The sequence below is a fragment of the Poecilia reticulata genome, chromosome 11, assembly GCF_904066995.2.
Source record: "Poecilia reticulata chromosome 11, P_reticulata-male-v2, whole genome shotgun sequence".
Taxonomy (NCBI): domain Eukaryota; kingdom Metazoa; phylum Chordata; class Actinopteri; order Cyprinodontiformes; family Poeciliidae; genus Poecilia; species Poecilia reticulata.
In genome coordinates, this window is record NC_088840.1 from 29686939 (window position 1) to 29706057 (window position 19119).

The 19119-nt window shown below is 51.0% G+C and overlaps 2 protein-coding genes across 4 annotated transcripts; one reads left to right on the forward strand and one right to left on the reverse strand.

Moving 5' to 3' along the window:
- Positions 1–262: 262 nt before the first annotated feature.
- LOC103473089 (dpy-19 like 4) lies at positions 263–10262 on the reverse strand. Of its 3 annotated transcripts, none has more exons than XM_081612192.1 (19): positions 9941–10262; positions 9762–9860; positions 8816–8967; positions 8661–8751; positions 8467–8588; positions 7921–8066; positions 7725–7848; positions 7518–7652; positions 7284–7415; positions 7096–7206; positions 6158–6228; positions 5921–6079; positions 5394–5513; positions 5008–5128; positions 4606–4662; positions 3938–4020; positions 3733–3859; positions 2723–2881; positions 263–2648 (listed from the first exon to the last, which is right to left on the reverse strand). In XM_081612192.1, exons 1-19 carry the CDS (start codon positions 10002–10004, stop codon positions 2490–2492), a joined length of 2232 nt encoding a protein of 743 aa, XP_081468318.1. In that variant the 5' UTR covers positions 10005–10262; the 3' UTR covers positions 263–2489. The 3 variants fall into 3 exon arrangements, with proteins under 3 accessions (XP_081468318.1, XP_081468317.1, XP_081468319.1); XM_081612191.1 differs by having other exon boundaries at positions 6158–6231; positions 9941–10261; XM_081612193.1 differs by having other exon boundaries at positions 6158–6231; positions 8816–8940; positions 9941–10260.
- Positions 10263–13630: 3368 nt separating this feature from the next.
- msto1 (misato mitochondrial distribution and morphology regulator 1) lies at positions 13631–18662 on the forward strand. The gene is made up of 14 exons (XM_081612194.1): positions 13631–13816; positions 14164–14293; positions 14376–14448; positions 14949–15024; positions 15104–15161; positions 15258–15408; positions 15520–15634; positions 15704–15838; positions 15910–16062; positions 16571–16702; positions 16777–16961; positions 17654–17758; positions 17831–17943; positions 18008–18662. Exons 1-14 carry the CDS (start codon positions 13733–13735, stop codon positions 18253–18255), a joined length of 1758 nt encoding a protein of 585 aa, XP_081468320.1. The 5' UTR covers positions 13631–13732; the 3' UTR covers positions 18256–18662.
- The last annotated feature ends 457 nt before the right edge of the window (positions 18663–19119 follow it).

The following is a 19119-nucleotide window of genomic DNA, read 5'->3' on the forward strand; positions in this document are numbered from 1 at the left end:
GCTGCGCAGCTTCTGCGCATATTTATGCGCCGCTCGGGAAACTTTAAAAACAGCTCCAGCGACGGTTTCATAATAAACTGGAATGAAGAGATAATATGAATAAAGAAAAATAAATTTATCTAATTTCATAACTGAGCTGAAATGATTAACGGATAATATTTCTTCGATATCAGCTGGAGTTAGGAAGAAGGCGGATAAACTCTGAGCAGGAATCTGATAAAACTTTCTGATCATAACTGCAGAAGAACCAGAAACACAAACATTGTGATCAGATCAGTCATTTAATTCTGAGCTTCTCAGCTGAAATGTCACTAAGGCAGAAGGACCGTCGCTGTGTGATACAAGCAGCTTAAAATAATATTAATATAAAAATCCCTGAAAGCAGACTGTTCATGCAGCAGCAGCGCTGTAGGCGAAGCAGCAGATCCAGAAAACAGCAAAACATTCAGAAAATGGTTTTCTGTCCAACAAACTGCATGGAAACAAAACATTCCAGAGGAAAATCTGCTGCTAAACTGATTAAAGGGACAAAATGTTCACTGTTTGAATTTGTGAAGCAAAGACAGAAATAAAAGGTTTTTATTTCTTTTATAAAATATATAAAAGAAATAAAAAATCATTTATAATATTGTTTCATTTTTCTCAGTAGCTCCTGATAAAACCTGCAGGCTAAAACCACCGACAGCAACAGGAGATAAAAACAACAGGGTTGCCATGGCGACGCCCTCCTTTCCTGGGGCAAACAGAACCGCCACGCCCACTTTGGGTTTCGGGACTGAATGGGTTCTAATTTAAACAATGATGAGACGAGGAACCAGAACCAGAACCAGAACCAGAACCTCCTTCAGATCTCTCCGCTGTTACCGCGGTAACGGTGGCTGAAACATTCAGGAAGTCTGCGAAGGACGGAGGAAAAACAAAATGACGGCCAAATAAATACGACATCCACTGGATCACATGACCAAATGATCACATGACCAAATGATCACATGACCAAATGATCACATGACCAAATGAACGAATGACCAAATGATCGCATGACCAAATGAACGAATGACCAAATGATCACATGACCAAATGAACGAATGACCAAATGAACGAATGACCAAATGAACAAATGACCAAATGATCACATGACCAAATGAACGAATGACCAAATGATCACATGACCAAATGAACGAATGACCAAATGAACGAATGACCAAATGAACAAATGACCAAATGATCACATGACCAAATGAACGAATGACCAAATGAACGAATGACCAAATGAACGAATGACCAAATGAACGAATGACCAAATGATCACATGACCAAATGATCACATGACCAAATGATCACATGACCAAATGATCACATGACCAAATGAACGAATGACCAAATGATCGCATGACCAAATGAACGAATGACCAAATGATCACATGACCAAATGAACGAATGACCAAATGAACGAATGACCAAATGAACAAATGACCAAATGATCACATGACCAAATGAACGAATGACCAAATGAACGAATGACCAAATGAACGAATGACCAAATGATCACATGACCAAATGATCACATGACCAAATGATCACATGACCAAATGAACGAATGACCAAATGATCGCATGACCAAATGAACGAATGACCAAATGATCACATGACCAAATGAACGAATGACCAAATGAACGAATGACCAAATGAACGAATGACCAAATGAACGAATGACCAAATGAACACATGACCAAATGAACGAATGACCAAATGAACGAATGACCAAATGAACGAATGACCAAATGATCACATGACCAAATGAACGAATGACCAAATGAACGAATGACCAAATGAACGAATGACCAAATGAACAAATGAACGAATGACCAAATGATCACATGACCAAATGAACGAATGACCAAATGAACGAATGACCAAATGAACAAATGACCAAATGATCACATGACCAAATGAACGAATGACCAAATGAACGAATGACCAAATGAACGAATGACCAAATGACCAAATGAACGAATGACCAAATGAACGAATGACCAAATGAACGAATGACCAAATGAACGAAGTGACCAAATGATCACATGACTCCATTCCTGCAGGGCAGAATCACTGGAGCAGGATTTCTCCGTGAGGAAGAAGAAGGATGCAGACAGGAGCCACTCCGTCCGTCCGTCCGTCCGTCCGTCCGTCCTTTAAATGTTCCAGGTCAGCAGATCCTCAGGTTTTCTGAAGATCGTCTCGTTGGACCTCAGTCCAGTTCTTTGCCATCTTCAGGTCTGTTTTTTTTTTTTTTCTGACCTATAACTTTTGCACAGAACCACGTCTGTGCAGGACATTCACAATGCAGAACCTGACCGACTCAGAGCTTCAGACAATCAGAACCAGCTGTGACTGGAGCGAGGACCGAAGCGCCTCTTCAGCCACCAGGTGGCCATCAGCAGTACTGCAGCCAGGACTGCAGAGTCCAGAGCCGGTCCAGAGCCGTCCAGCGGTCAGTACTGGAAGGAAATGACGGGGTTCACCCTGTAGACGTGGTACGAGCGGTTCCAGAACACCCGGGTGAAGTAGTTGGTGTAGGGGGAGTAGTTCATCTTGACCTCCTGGCAGAAGCGGCCGTGCTTGGAGAAGGAGTCCATCTGGGACCGGGCCGCCTGAACGGGTCAGAACACGCAGTCGGTGAGCACCAGAAGGCGTCGCGGCGGGCCGGGCCAGCGGCGGGACTCACCTGTCTGTTGGCGGCGTCCAGCAGGTCTTTGACCCGGCAGCCCGTCCTCAGCTGGACGTCGCTGCAGATGGACTCCTCCACGATGACGAAGGCGGTTCTGTGGGCCGCCAGCCGCTTGTAGACGTCCTCGGCAGACATCATGGCGTACACCTGGAAGGTCTGAGGGTCACACCATCGAAGCGTTTATCACCTGCTGCTGTCTGCAGGACGCTTCGCACTTAAACCACAGCTAACCTTTAGAAACAACGTTCAAACATGCTGTGACAGTTTAGGTGACAGATAATCTGAAAATATCAAGTTCCTCCATCTTCTCCCAGCGTGAACTAGAAACCACCAATCAGAGCCAGGAGGCAGGTCTTAGTGCTGTCAATCACAATCTTGTGTGGCGCTGCTCATCACCCTCTCTGCTACACTGCAGCTAGCATAGCCTATCACGCATGCTAAGGCTAGTTAGCATGGAAACCGATGACGCCGGGTAAATGGTCTAGACCAGGGGTGTCAAACTCCAGTCCTGAAGGGCCGCTGTCCTGCAGTTTTTAGATGTGCCACAGGTACAAAACACCTGAATCAAATGGCTTAATTACCTCCTCAGTTCTCCAGAGTCTTGCTAATGACCTAATTATTCTATTCAGGTGTGGTGCAGCAGAGGCACTTCTAAAAGTTGCAGGACACCGGGCCTCAAGGACTGGAGTTTGACACCCCTGATCTAGAGTGCATGAGGTTGACTGACAGCCCTAAGCCCCGCCTCCTGGCTCTGATTGGTTGTTTTTGGAGCATTTTGTCAATAGTAGCTCAGTTGAAACCGTTTCAACATGGAGACCATTATGATTATAAAAAAACATTTCCAGACATGAAAGACAGGAAAACATCTCATTCTATCAGGGCAGAAACATGTTGATCTGTATAAAACAGGAAGTAGGAGCCACAGACAGGAAGTCGTCAGCAGCGGCTTCTTTCTCCAGTTTAATCCAGATTTTCTGGCTCTAGATTATAAAATAATCTGAACTCACGTCTTCGGTTCTCCTCAGCAGGTCCAAGTCGGAGTAAACGGGTAAACTGGTGACGACAGAACCAGAACACAGTTTGATGGTTCCCAGTAGAACAGGGCTGCCGGCGAACACAGCTGGAGCCTGAGACCTGCAGAGAGACTGGGTTACTGGAACCAGAACCTGGACCGGAACCAGGACCGCCGTACACAGAGTCCAAAGGAAGCACCTGATCCAGGCGATCAGCTCCATCAGGTCCGGGTCGTAGAACTCCTGCAGGTCGGCCAGCTCCGCCAGAACCCGCGGGTAGAACTGCAACGGGAAACATCCAGCATTAGCATTAGCATGCTAACCCCTCAGGTCAGATTTATATTTCCCATCAGCCACTGGAATTTCAGAATGACGGCCATTTTCCAAGATGGCTGGTGTTTTTGAGCCTTTTAAGCCAGTCATTGCCATAAATGTTGCCCATTCTCATGACTTGGCTGAACTTCATTTGTTTTCTGCTTTGGTTTTCATCTTCATTCATTTTATCTGTTAGCAGTTTAGCTTTAGCAAAGCAAAGATTCTTGTTTACAGCCGATTTTAGTGCGTCCATATATTCTCCATTACATGTCGGCCATCTTTTTGGGACCAAACACATCCATCTAGTTGGAAATTTCAGTCCCGAGAGCGAGGGCGGCCATCTTGAAAAAGCAAAACATTACCTGTAAATATTATTTCTATGGGTCCAAATGTTTGACAGCAAAAGTATTCATCTGTGATAAATGTTGGCCGTTGATGACCATCTTGGAAAATGGCCTCAGTGAGGGGATCTGGGTGGAACCGTTGGACCCGGGCGGATCCAGAACCAGGCGGACCTTTCATGAACAGAACCGGATCGTGCCGGATTCTCACCTCTCTCCACAAGCTGAAGCCGATGATGGTCGGAACCGCCGTGCTCAGGATCAGAGACTGGACAGAAAACAACAGCGGAGGCTCAGAACCAGAACCGGACCGTTCGTGGATCCTCAGCACGGCGCCAAGCGCCAACAGCTGAAACAGGAAGTCGGACTCACAGCCGTCCTCAGACGTTATTATGAAGAAACAACACAGCCTTCTACGACCCGTCTCAGCATTTTAACAACATGTTGCCATGACAACAAAGAATAACCAAGTGTTTTAGAGAAGCAAGTTTTCCAAAAGACTTCAGCTCCTTTACTTTTGTTGCATTAAACAATCCTATAAATATATCACTGAGCCTGAAAGCATCATAATGAAATAATGAATATTTACTCATCCTGATTGGTCGATACTGACCAACACGACCGGATGGACGGACTTCAGCCGGAGCCACTTGAACAAGGTCATCCAGAGGTCAGGAGAACACACGCCGAACGCCGTGAACATGCAGACGGACGGCGTCCACAAATACTTCACCCTGCAGGACAGAAAGAGGACAGAGACACCAGGACAGAGACATCAGGACAGAGACATCAGGACAGAGACACCAGGACAGAGACATCAGGACAGAAAGAGGACAGAGACATCAGGACAGACATCAGGACAGAGACATCAGGACAGAGACACCAGGACAGAAAGAGGACAGAGACATCAGGACAGAGACACCAGGACAGACACCAGGACAGAAAGAGGACAGAGACACCAGGACAGAGACATCAGGACAGACACCAGGACAGACTGACCCGTCAAACAGCAGCGTCAGGACGCCGAGCAGCAGGGTGTGGAGGAGGTGATAGGCGACGGCAGGCTGCTCTCCGATTCGCCCGTCCTCCAGCCTGAGGCTGCTGCTGATTGGCTGGCCGCTGGGCAGGCAGACAGGTTAAAGGTCGACTTCACAGGAAACTCAACCAAAAAGTCTTGCTGTGCATTTTGTCACCAACAGAACAACATCGCAGCAGGAAGCCGATTTATTCTGCTGGAAAACCAGATTTAAAATCTCCAAACAAGATTCCTCCTCACAAACGTTTCTGATGACATCACTGATGACATCACAGGAGGCAGAGAGCTTTTAAATTCTACTAAACTGCCTGTTGGAGGCGTTTCCTCTCTGGAAACCCGGATCAGAACCAGATGGAATGATGATCCTCCTACCTGCTGTGATGTCGTCGACCCAAAGCTGCAGGTTCCCCTTTACAATCTGAAACAACCAGCAGCCTCCATGTTGGACAAACCCCCCCTGCTAAAAGGTTCTGGCTCCGGCCCGGCTCACCTGAGCCTCCTGAAGGCGGCCTGCAGGGCCGACAGCAGGCAGACGGTCAGAACCAGGACATAGAAGGGCAGCAGCGAGGTTTGGGTCAGTCGCAGGAAGAGGTCCTGCCCCGGCGCCCGCAGCGCCTCCTGGCACAGCAGGAAGTTGGTGACAAAGTCTCTGAGGAGGAAGAGCAGAAACGGCGTGAGAGAAGACGGACGCCATGTTGGATGGGTCAACAGGAAGTGTCCGACTCACGCCGTCGAGTTCAGACCCAACTTGGCCTCCAGGAGCTGCAGGGTGAAATCGGCGCCGCTGGCCGGAAAGAGCTTCTGGAGGGGAGAGAGACCATGTGAATGAGAGCAGCAGGAGGTAATATAGGGGGCAGCGGGGGGCAGTAGGGGGCAGCAGGGGGCAGTGGAGGAAGTTGGGGAAAGAAGGGGGCAGTAGGAGGCAGCGGGGGGCAGTAGGAGGCAGCAGGAGGCAGCAAGGGGCAGTGGAGGAAGTAGGGGAAAGAAGGGGGCAGTAGGAGGCAGTAGGGGGCAGTAGGAGGCAGCAGGGGGAGTAGGAGGCAGCAGGGGGGAGTAGGAGGCAGCAGGGGGAGTAGGAGGCAGCAGGGGCAGTAGGAGGCAGCAGGGGGCAGTAGGAGGCAGCAGAGGGCAGTAGGAGGCAGCAGAGGGCAGTAGGAGGCAGCAGAGGGCAGTAGGAGGCAGCAGGGGGCAGTAGGAGGCAGCAGGGGGCAGTAGGAGGCAGCAGGGGGCAGTAGGAGGCAGCAGGAGGCAGCAGGGGGCAGTAGGGGGCAGCAGGGGGCAGTAGGAGGCAGCAGGGGGCAGTAAGGGGCAGCAGGAGGCAGTAAGGGGCAGTAGGAGGCAGTAAGGGGCAGCAGGAGGCAGTAAGGGGCAGCAGGAGGCAGTAAGGGGCAGCAGGGGGCAGTAGGGGGCAGCAGGAGGCAGTAAGGGGCAGCAGGAGGCAGTAAGGGGCAGCAGGAGGCAGTAAGGGGCAGCAGAGGGCAGTAGGAGGCAGCAGAGGGCAGTAGGAGGCAGCAGGGGGCAGTAAGGGGCAGCAGGAGGCAGTAGGGGGCAGCAGGGGGCAGTAGGAGGCAGCAGGGGGCAGTAAGGGGCAGCAGGAGGCAGTAAGGGGCAGCAGGAGGCAGTAAGGGGCAGCAGGGGGCAATAGGGTCTCCGCGCTGAGCTCACCTTCACCAGGAAGCTGCAGGTGAAAACGCAGCTGACAACCAGGTGAACCTGCAGCAGCTTCATCACTCTGGCTCCCAGACGACCCACCTTCATCTTCATCTTCATCTTCCTCTGCAGCACAAACACTCAGTCCACATCAAAGCAGCCAATCACGTCAGCCGTGCCGTGGGGGGCGGAGCTAACTCTACCTGGAAGTACCTGGCCGGCACCGAGCCAATCAGGAGGCTGAGCAGAGGAGAGCCGAGCAGGGAGGCGTTCTGGAACTGGGCCAGGTAGACCAGAACCAGCGAGCCCAGGTACGCCCTGTAGACGTCGGCCGTCTGGGGGGAAACGGACCGGGTCGACCCGAACCGTCAGAACCTCAGACTAATTCAATATTACTTGATGACGGGAACCAGGCAGAGACCCGGTCCGGTCCTTACCTTGCGCGGCGGTACCAGGTCCAGTGAGTCCAGCAGAACCAGGCAGACGCCCTGGACGAACAGGAAGTAGTGTCCGAGTTCCCACAGCAGCAGGAAGCTGAAGCTGCAGGCGCTCAGCATCAGGTAGCAGAACATCTGCAGGGAAACACGGGTCAGAACCACGCTGGGGTTCCGGTCCACAGCGGCCAGGTCAGAACCAGAACCCACCTCGGAAGCAGAACCGGTGCTGCGGCTCAGGAAGCCGGTCAGCGCCGCCACCTGGCAGGAGAAGAACGGCAGGGCCCAGTTCTCCCTCAGAGGAACGCCCTGCTCCACTCTGCTGGCGTCCTGCCTGCAGAACCACACGGGGCGTCACAGCCGGGTCCGGCCCGGCTGCGGCCCGGCTCCGGCCCGGCCCGCTCACCTGTTGATGACGAACCAGGACACGGCCAGCATGCCGGCCACGCAGGTACCGCTCAGGGCCCAGCTGCACACGAACAGCGCCGAGACGCAGACGGCCTGCAGGCCGAACACCGAGCCCAGGTAGAAGGAGACGGGCTCCACCCGGTTCTGGAGGGACACAGGGGACGGGTTCTGGGTCAGGACGGGTCAGACCGGTCCCAATCAGAGCTGAAGGAAAGACGACCTTTAACCTCTGGTTTAACAGATTCACATTTTTGCTCCTTAATGTGAAACTTTTTCATCCTCAGTTCATATTTTACTGGTTTATGACTAATTTAGATTTTAAGAAACGCTCCATAAAGAGGCGGTACATTAATATCTGGGCCAATCAGAGGCCTCCCAGTGGAGCCAGTGGGCCAATCAGAGGCCTCCCAGTGGAGCCAGTGAGCCAATCAGAGGCCTCCCAGCGTGTTTCCAGTGGTTCTTGGTTCAGGTTGCAGCTGGTACCGACCCGGTTCTCTGTGCCAGTGACTCAGATGGTTGCAGGTGTCTCAGGTGATTTCCTCACCTGGCTGCCTGTGACCCGGTACAGGAAGCTGGTGATGAGTTCTGGGTAGAGGAACAGCTGCTTCACGGCGTTGATGGTCCGGCCCGACACGGTGCCGTTATCCTCCGTCAGCTCGTAGAACCCTGAAAGCACCAATCACAGCCGGTCACGGCGGCGGCGCCGGCCGGCCTCAGGTGAGGCGGCGGCGGCGGTACCTGAGCTGAAGGACGGCGCCGCCAGCAGGCGCTTGTAGTAGTGGTAGTAGAGGCCGCTGCCGCCCGGGAACGACGCTTCCCGCTCCAGCTCCTGCAGCACAGAGCAGCTTGAGCCGGCGCCGCACACGCAGCACAGACAGCCCGGCGCCACCCACCTGCCTGCTAGAAAACCAGAACTTCCTGTCGTGGAACCCAGACAGGTACCCGGCGTACAGCATCCCGCAGGCCACTGCTGCCATCGCCCCGAAGAACATCCTGAGCACAGCCTGCAGCCAGCTGGCTGAGGACGGAGACACAACACAGAAAACTGGACAATAACAGAGGACATCAGAAACAAACACTTCTGGACCGGGACCAGGACCAGGACCAGGACCTGAACCTGAACCTGGACCAGGACCTGGACCTGGACCTGGACCAGGACCAGGACCAGGACCTGAACCTGAACCTGGACCAGGACCTGGACCTGGACCTGGACCTGGACCAGGACCAGGACCAGGACCACACTGCTCTTCCTGAATCCGAGGTTCGACTGTCCGATGGACCCTCCTCTCCAGGACCCCTGAATTGACCTTAGCAAGGAGGCTTAAGAGTGTGACCCCCCTGTAATTGGAGCACACCCTCCGGTCCCCCTTTATGAACGGGTGGTGGTCCAGGGGGTCCAGGGGGTCCAGGTGGTCCAGGGGGACCACCTGGTCCACCACCCAGTCTGCCAGTCCAGGATAACTGCCCAACTTTATCTCGTTCACCTTTTATTGTCTCAGCCCAAAAACATGTTTAATAATAATATTAATTAGCATTTTGTCTTAATTTCACAATATGTCATTATTAGTTTTTACAACCATTAAAATAAGATCATTTTATTTTATTTCCTAGTAATTAAACTTATTTCTTTAAGTGAATCTGCATCTTCAGCTCCTGCAGATAAAATGACTTCTGGTGGTTTTTCTCAGTGTCGCTCATGAATTTAAGCTTCTTATTAAAAAAACTGAAGAACCTGAAATCATTTCTGGATCAAAACCAGGTAAACATGAAGGAGTTTGGACCGGACCGGACTGGACCGGACCGGACCGGACCAGGGGTTTGGACCCGTAGTTTCTTTACCTGCAGCAGATTTCCGCGTGGATGGCTGGACTCTCCCCTCCTGACCATCTTCATCACCTCTGGACTCCCTCCTCTCCTCCTCTTCCTCTGCGGCCACACCTGCTCAGGTGACAGAGTCAGAACAGGAAACCGGAAGCAGGAAGGAGGTTCTGGAGGTTCTGGAGGTCTCTGTAACTCACTCCTGCTCTCTTCTGCAGCTTCTCCCTCCAGAGCCGCAGACTTTCTGCATCTGATCTCAGCCATGATGGCAGGAAGTCAGTCCAGGAAGAGGAGAAGGAGCTGCGGAGGCATTCCAGCAGCCAGCGGGACAAACCGGATATTCCGGGACAAACCGGGATATTCCAGGTTATTCCAGGTTATTCCAGCCTAACGCGGGACTCCGGTGGGATTCCAGGCCGCTGTAATCTCGCAGCAAGCTGGAATCAAACTACCGGAGCTTTTACCAACATCAGCCTGCTGCTCTGCTTCTGCTCCGAGTTTCACCACCGAGCTGACAGCGGCGCTCTGCCGCCCCCTGGCGGCTGGGTGGAGCAGCTGCTGCTGTTTGATTAATAGTTTTATTAGTTAATCAATAAAAGGGCTGCACAGTGGCGCAGTTGGTAGAGCTGTTGCCTTGCAGCAAGAAGGCTCTGGGTTCGATTCCCGGTCTTTCTGCATGGAGTCTCCATGTTCTCCCTGTGCATGGTGGGTTTTCTCCAGGTACTCCGGTTTCCTCCCACAGTCCAGAAACATGACTGTCAGGTTAACTGGCCTCTCTAAATTGCACCTAGGTGTGTGTGTGTGTGTGTGTGTGTGTCTCTGTGTTGCCCTGCGACAGACTGGCGACCTGTCCAGGTGACCTGTCCAGGTGACCCCGCCTCCCACCTGGTACGTTAGCTGGAGAGGCACCAGCACCTCCCAACCCACTGAGGGACAAGGGTGAAAGAAAATGGATGGATGGATAGTTAATAATCTCGCCCGTGCTGTGTAGTTTATGATCTTTCTATAATCAAGCATATGTTTTATTTTCTCCTCTGCTTCAAGATAACAAAGACTTGATGTGTCTCATTAAACATGTTTCATTTTAATAAGAATCGCATTGAATTGTCTTTTCAGACTTGCAATTTAATTCTTTAATAACTTTGTTCATTAACTAAATTAAATTATTTTTGACCCCATAAATATGAACTGATATGGTAATGAATTTAGTTTTACAACACAAGATGGTTTGATACTTTAGACATGGGAGGAATAAACAAAACAAAAATGTTATTAATTCCCTATGCTACATGTCATTATATTAAATATAATATTTTATTTAAAAAATAACCTGCAGCTTCATTTCCTCCTGGGTTTACACATGTAATAAGATTATCATAAAGTTCTCATAAATCTTGTGTTTTATGTTCATTTCCTGAAGATGCAGGTCAGCAGAGTTGTTGATTTTTGCACTAAATCCTCTGATGCAGCAGGGAAAATATCACAATTATTCAACATCACACCAGGTAATGTTACCCACCTGAGCAGATTCATAAACTTAGTGGGCTGCTTTATTCTGAACAGCTTAATTATGCATTTGAATGCAAGTATAAAACTGTGGATATATTTTTGTAAGGCTAGTAAAGCCTGATGTTGAAAGCAGGTGTGAGGAGACGGGAAAGTGTGTGTGTGTGTGTGTGTGTGTGTGTGTGTGTGTGTGTGTGTGTGTGTGTGTGTGTGTCTGTGTGTGTGTGTGTGTGTGATAAAGTGAGACATTAGGGTATTTACTGATAACATAAAGATGTGTGCTATTTGAATGATAGAACCCATTAAAACATCTTGTCTTGTTTTATGTTGTTGGACTGACTGCTGCTGACCTGCAGAGGAAATTATCTTTAGTACAGAGAGAGAAGAAGAAGTTTAAAAAACTATAATGAGTATTTTCTCCAGGACTCTGAACGCAGTCATGATAAAATGAGCCTGGAGGTGGCGCTGCAGCTCCTGATGAGGCTAACAGATTGCTGCCATATTTAATAACTTCACAGTGCCTCATCAAATCTCTCCATCAATTAAAAAAAATAAAGGATGCTTCCCTCTACAAAGTGCGGCGTGTAACTAAAAATATGTGCCTAAATGAAACAACAAATTAAACATTGGTTCCACTCCGGAAACCTTTGCACAACTTATAATAAACATAAAATATTTTACATCATTTTATCTACACCAATTTAAACTCATGAAATTAAACCAAACTGTATAACTGCCGCCGACGGCAGACAGTCGTCTGCAAATCTCTCTCTCTTTGATTGATGTGGTTTTGCAGGACCGCTTTGAACGTCCTGCCTGTGGTGTTGGATCTGAAGTCCTATTTTCAGCAGCATCTACATCAGGAGCGGAGCAGATTCCTGTCCCTGATGATCCACCTCTAATCTGGTGCCATGATGGGAGACGGGCCACTCTCCAGAGGCGGAGTAGCTGCTCCACCCACCAGGGCCAAGCCAGGCGTCTCCATCCGGATATTCACTTCTGACGTTCAAAGCCATCAGTACCAGCCGTTTGGCTGCGCGTGCATGTAGCGCAGTGCACGTACCGCCAGATCATCGTGTGAATCTTTCTGACTCACACTTTTCTGAGTCAGAAAGATTCGTGACGTCGCATTCGGGTCAAAAGATTCCTTCTCATCAATGAAAAATTAATTGACATGAGTGAGGCCTGTGTTGGTAGAAAATAGAGTCTGTCTCCTCCATCGGGACGCGCTCCTTTATAGCTCCACTGTTGAAAATGAGGCTTAACATTCACAAATGACAGTGAAATAAAATCCAGTCCAACATCTGGTTTGAGGTGATTCCTCTGGAACCTGTTGGAGGAAAAACATCCCGACTTCAGAAGATGAGCTTTAACCTAACAGAGCTCTGTGGTTCCTCCTGTCAGTATGAGAGTCAGGGTGAGGAGGCGCCATGTTAGGAAGAGAAGCTGCAGGATCTTCAGAACAAACAGGTCATGATGCTGGGCTACTGATTATCCCTCTGTCTGGACACAGGACCAGTAGAACCAGTTTAACAGATAAAATGAATGGTTATATGAAAACATGGAAAACTGGGATGCTCTCCATGCCATGATGTTCAGGATTTAGGTCTCATGGCATCTCAAGGTGTCAACATGGCAGCCAGTGGGCTGAAGGAGGAAATACAGCTTTATTTTGTAGCAGTTCAAGAGATACCAGCTTTTATCGCTTCAAAAAAATTATCAGCACAGAAACTCCAAAACACACATAGAAGCAATATATATATATATATATATATATATATATATATATATATATATATATATATATATATATATATATATATATATATATATATATATATATATATATATATTTGTCATAGAACCCCCAAGAATTTAAAACTACTTTCACCCCTGACCTATATTCACCTATAATTTCACCTATATTTAAGACTTTCATATTTTAACTGATCCCATTTAAAAATTAAATTTGAACTTGGTTCTTTAATTTTCAGCTTTTTTTTAGTTCATTGTTTAATTCTTTAAATATAAAAGTAATTTGTTAGTTCTCTGTTTTCCATTATTTTCTGTTTATATTTGGATGTTATTTACTTATTTATTTTAATGCAGTTTTTTTTTTAAATCTCGTGTTTAATTTAAAAATATTCAACACATTTTTATTTAATATGATTCTATCTGTAGTTCTTTTGTTAAAACTATTTATTAATATATTTAGTTTTACTTTTGATATTTATTTGTTTGTTTGTTGATGTTCTTATCATCGTTGTTTCTGTTGTGTGAATAATCATTTTAGTTTCACGTGAATCTTCGGTGAAGTGAAACCAAACTACGAGGCTCCGGCTCCTCCAATCACATTCCACCTTGCTCCTCCGTCCAGCCAATAGGAAGCGGCCGCTGCGTTCGGTGTTGTCAGTTAAGCAGCACGCTCGTCATGCGTGGAGTTCTGCGGTGTCCGTGGTTCTGTCCTGCGTGTTGATCCCGTCACGATGACCGGAGTGTGCAGGGAAGTCATCACGCTGCAACTCGGACATTATTCCAACTTTGTGGGAACCCACTGGTGGAATTTACAGGTGAGGAAACGGAGCGGCTAAAGGGGCTAGCCGCTCCGTTAGCGTGGAACTGCATGGGCTCCACTGAGCTGCTCACAAGAAGAAGAAGAAGAAGAAGAAGAAGAAAATCGCTGATGGACCCTTCAGAAAACTTTAGTTGTTTTGGTATAAGTTTATTTTCCGTGGTTAAAACACGAGCCCTGCGTGGTTTCTGCTACATTTTTTATCATTATTTAGCTGAAATTAGTTTTCATTTTGATGTTAAAGGGCTTTTTGTTGCTCATGACTGATTTTAAAACCATCCCAGGTCTGAATACTCCTTACAGATGCTGTAATTCTTCCTGCGTGTTGCGGTGTCTCGTTGACAGGATGCGTCTCTGTGCTACGACCCCGTGTCGGCGCCGCCGGAGGTCCAGAGCGACTCCGTGTTCCGGGAAGGACAGACTCCAGGCGGCAGCGTCACCTACACGCCCCGACTCATCGCCATGGACCTTAAAGGTACGGCGCGCTCCGGTTTTGCTCAGCCAGAACCAGAACCAGAACCAGGAGCCCGGTCCGACCCGTTTGTCTGTCTCTGCAGGAAGTCTCCGGACGCTGCGGCAGGAAGGCAGTCTGTACGACCCTGGAGGAGCCTCAGCGTCAGCGGTCACCTGGTAAAAACCACAGCGCCCCCAGTGTCCACAGCCCCCACCCCCCCACACCACGGTGGCCGCAGTCCCCTCCCACCCCCCCACACCCCGGTGTCCGCAGCCCCCACCCCCCCACCCCCCGGTGTCCACCCCCCCCCCACCCCGGTGTCCACACCCCCCACACCCCGGTGTCCACAGCCCCCACCCCCTCACACCCCGGTGTCCACAGCCCCCCCCCCCCCACCCCCCGGTGTCCACACCCCCACACCCCGGTGTCCACAGCCCCCACCCCCCGGTGTCCACAGCCCCCACCCCCTCACACCCCGGTGTCCACAGCGCCCCCGGTGGCCATAGCGAACCCCGGTGGCCGCAGCCCCACCCCCCACCCCCCGGTGTACACAGCGCCCCCTGTGTCCACAGCACCCCCTGGTGGCCGCAGCCCCACACCCCGGTGTACACAGCGCCCCCTGTGTCCACAGCGCCCCCCGGTGGCCCCTGTGTTGATTCCTTCCTGTCATTGTCAGGGCGGGGAGCGTCACCGTGCACAAGCACAGCCCACCGGAGAAGAACTGCTTCCTGGAGGATCTGGAGAAGCTGGACGTAAGTGCTGGAGAACCAGAACCTGGATCAGAACCCGACCCGGGTCTGATTCTGGTTCTGATCTGGTGTTTGTCTCCAGAAGGGACAGATCCTGGCTGAGGCAGAGTTCTGCTCGGCGTCGCAGCTGCAGCGCTCCGGTAAGATCAGACAAACCCCCTCTTCCCTCTGATGCCCCGCTCCTCTCATAACCCGCCCCTCTGATGCCCCGCCCCTCTCATGCCCCGCCCCTCCAGGTCCGCTGGGCATGGACTCGTTCAACAGCCAGCTGACCCGAGTCCAGAAGAACTACCGTCTGGAGGGCAGCGTGACGGTCTGGTCCGACTTCCTGCGGCTCCACCTGCACCCCCGCTCCGTTGTCGTCATGCACCAGTTCAACCATGACGGGTAAACCGGGTTGCCATGGGAACACTGGGAGCATCAATGTCTGCATTTAGTAATTAGTAATGATTGGATGTGCGGCCTGTCCGCTGATGGAAAGGAATCTTGTTTTTCCAGCGAGGCTCATCGCCTGGAGACCTTCGGCCAGGGAGAGTCGGCCCTGCAGGGGGCGCTGCTGGACGAGCTGGAGGACAGGCTGCACTTCTTCGTGGAGGAATGCGATTACCTGCAGGTTCCTCCTTTTCCTCCTCTTCGTCCTCTTCCTCCTCCTCGTCTTCCTCACTGGCCTCGTGTCTCTCAGGGTTTCCAGGTTCTGTGTGACCTGGAGGACGGGTTCGCGGGGCTGGGGTCAAAGGTCACGGAACTGCTGCAGGACTCCTACGGTGGGCGGGGCATCCTGACGTGGGGCTTGGCTCCGGTTGTCCACCGGGACTCGGTGAGTGGCTCTGATTGGTCGATCTGAGCCAATCAGAAGCTCTGTTTTAACCTGGTTCTGCTCTGACCCAGACTCCAGCCAGGGACCGGTACCACCTGCTGAACGCCGCGCTGGGCACCGTCAACATGGCCGCCCACAGCTCGCTGTTCTGCCCGCTGACGCTGCGGGGCGGGCTGGGCGGGCGGCCGCCGCCCCCGCCGCTTTTCCCCCTGCTGTCCTACGATGTGAGTAACCTGGGCCAGGCGCTGGCGGGCCTCAGGGCTCCGCCCTCGGACCCCTTCATTTATCCACCTCGCATCAGGTCCAGGTGATCCAGTCAGAACTGATCCGGTTCTTTCCATCTGACTCAGATTTAACCGCTTTAATCCAACTCCAGTCTGTTTGCCTAGTCAAAGTCCGGTTTAGTTGGTGAGGAGTGAATGCTAGTCGACCTCTGACCTCTGGTCCTCCAAACCTCAGTCTGGGTTTGGTTGAAGTGAACGCCAAGCGGATCCAAAAGGTGCATTTCCTACTGTAAACATCGACACTTGAAATAATAAAAACATCTAACAAGCAGCTTTGAGCCAGATGGAGGCGCCTGCTTTAAATCCGTAGTTCTTCATTATTGATTTCCAATAGTTCCTCTGGCAGATTTTCACTTATTGGATATTTTCCCATGTTGGACGTGAAAGAGCAGCGAGTCTTTGCTGCATTATGTCCACATAAACGAAGCGAACCTTTGTCCTGCTGCAGCCCGCCCTGTGGTACCACTCCAGCGCCATCTTGGCTCTGGCCCTGGACGCCCTCACCGTGCCCTACCGGCTCAGGAACAACAGCGCCCCCATGTGGCAGGTGGCGGACTCGCTGGCCGTGGCTGGGAGGAAGGTAGGCTCCTCTTCGTCCTCCTACCGGCCGATGAAGCCTCCGGCGTGTCGATGACCCGGTCCTGCTCCTCCCAGGTCGTGGCCGCCTACGGCGCTGTCCCGTTTCCCATGATGCCTGGCGGCTCCCTGCCCGACGCCCTGAGCGCCTGCGCTGCCACGCTGCCATGGAAACCTCTGTCTGCTTGCCCCGAGGCGGCCGGGGGTCGATGCTACGGACAGTGGAGCACGCTCAGAGGCTACGAGGGCCAGAAGCTCATCAGGTCAGAGGTCATCCTCAGAGAAATTACGTTTGTAAACATAAATAACGCACAAAACTAAAGACTTGCTCCATTTTCTCAATCTCCATGCCGGACACGCCTCAAACACCGGTTGCCATGGCAACCGACTGACAACAGCTCCACACACACAGAGGATTCAACTTCAAAACCATTTTTTACAGTGATCAGAACAGTCAGTCAGTTTTATGTTCACATTTCTGATTATTGATTAGCGATCGCGTGAATATTAGCCGTGCAGATTAGCGAACGTGACACCGGTTGTCATATGGTGGTCACGTGACGTCCAACCTGAGCTAATCATCCACATGTCGTCCTCTGCCACCGTCGGTTTTACTTTTAGCTTTCTGAATCTCAGGTTTTACAGAAAGTTATGAAGTTTGTTAAATTTATTAGATACTTTTATTTCAGTTTTCTGCCAGCTTCATGCAGAGAAGCATCCAGCTGTTGATCAGTTGTGTTGCTAATGCTAACTAATCCGGATTAACTCAGTTTAACTCGGATTAATCTGGATTAACTCAGTTTAAATTAACTCGGATTAATCTGGATTAACTCAGTTTAATTCGGATTAACTCGGATTAATCTGGATTAACTCAGTTTAATTCAGATTAACTCGGATTAATCTGGATTAACTCTGGTCTCCAGCGTCTCTGACTCAGCCGTCGTTTCTCCTCCAGCTGCCTCTCTCCAGGAATCGAACCATCGACTCCTCTGCACGGCCTCCACAGCGGGGAGGACGTCCTGGCTGCCTACATCTCCTCCTTCTACCCCTCAGCTCCTCTGTGAGTCTCCTGCTGCCCCCTGCTGGTGTTCTGTTGTAACTAGCCGTAGTCTTCATCGGTCTTCCTCCACAGGGCGCTGCAGCTGGTCTCCGCCCCCAGCAAACTGACTCCGCCCTTCCCTCAGATCTTCAGCCCGGCGCTGGATGCCCAGGGCTTCATGCGCGGTGGGGCGCCCCCTGCAGGCGGTGAGTGTCCCGGTCCTTTGTCGGTGTGGACGCCGTCTGTGTCTGAACCGTCTGTCCTCTGCAGCGCCGCCGGTCTCATCCGTCCCCATCCTGACGTCGCTGCAGTCCGGGACCGCCCTGCGCCCGTTTCTGTCTGAGCTGCAGCGCGCCGCCGCCACCTTCGACGTGCGCCGCCGGGCCCCCAGCTTCCTGTCCCAGGGGCCCGAGATGGCCGACTACCAGGAGGCGCTGGAGGAGCTGCGCCTGCTGGGCCGCTGTTACCATGACGACAGCGGCGGCGGCACCACGTCCTCTGAGGACGACGATGACTGAGGAGCGCGCTCCGACTGGTGAAGGTCGTCCACGGGGGTCGCAGGTCGGATCAGAACCGGTCCAGACGGGTCGGCTTCCTGCATGTCCTACACAACCAGAGACGGATCCGTCTCCACCCACCAACTGCTGTCTGAACGGACCGGACCTGGACTGGGTCGTCTTCGGGTCCACGGGCCATAAATGAAATAATCTGCTGGAAGATTCAGCATGAAGTTCAGGGAAGAACTGGATGAAGATTAAATTTACAGATTAACAGCAGAGAGGTCGTTGACCCACCTTCACTCTGATTGGACAGAGACGGTTCAAAACGGCCAATCAGAGGCTGGACGGATCAGCAGAGAATAAAGGTGTAAAGTTATTGAATAAAACCAATAAATCTGGGATCAGTTTTCAGGATCCACTCTGGATTCATCTGATTGGTCAGTTTCCTGCTTCATTCTGATTGGTCCTCAGCTGTTTTACCTGAACACGCCCACAAACACCTGGATGAGCTGACGGCTCAGCTCCAGGTTAGCTAGACCAGGCAGCAGGTCGAGTTGAACCCGAGTTCAGGGAAACTGGCTTGATTCAGAGCTGGTTACCATGGCAACACTCAGGACGACCTGCTGCACCAGAGGGGGCGCTGTAAGCCACTTTTCTGGATGCGATTTAAAATGTACCTGGATAAAAGGGTCAAAAGTTCAGGTGTTGGTTACAGGAAGGCGAGTTCAGGTAACCCGTCTCCGCCCCCCGGACCTCATCACTGTGAACTCAGGTCAGGGGAGCAGAGAGGATGATGGGAAGTTTCCAGTTGGTTTTCTGCAAGTTGAAACTTAAACATTCAGGAATAAACCTGGATAAACAGAAATTCCCAGAATCACTGGG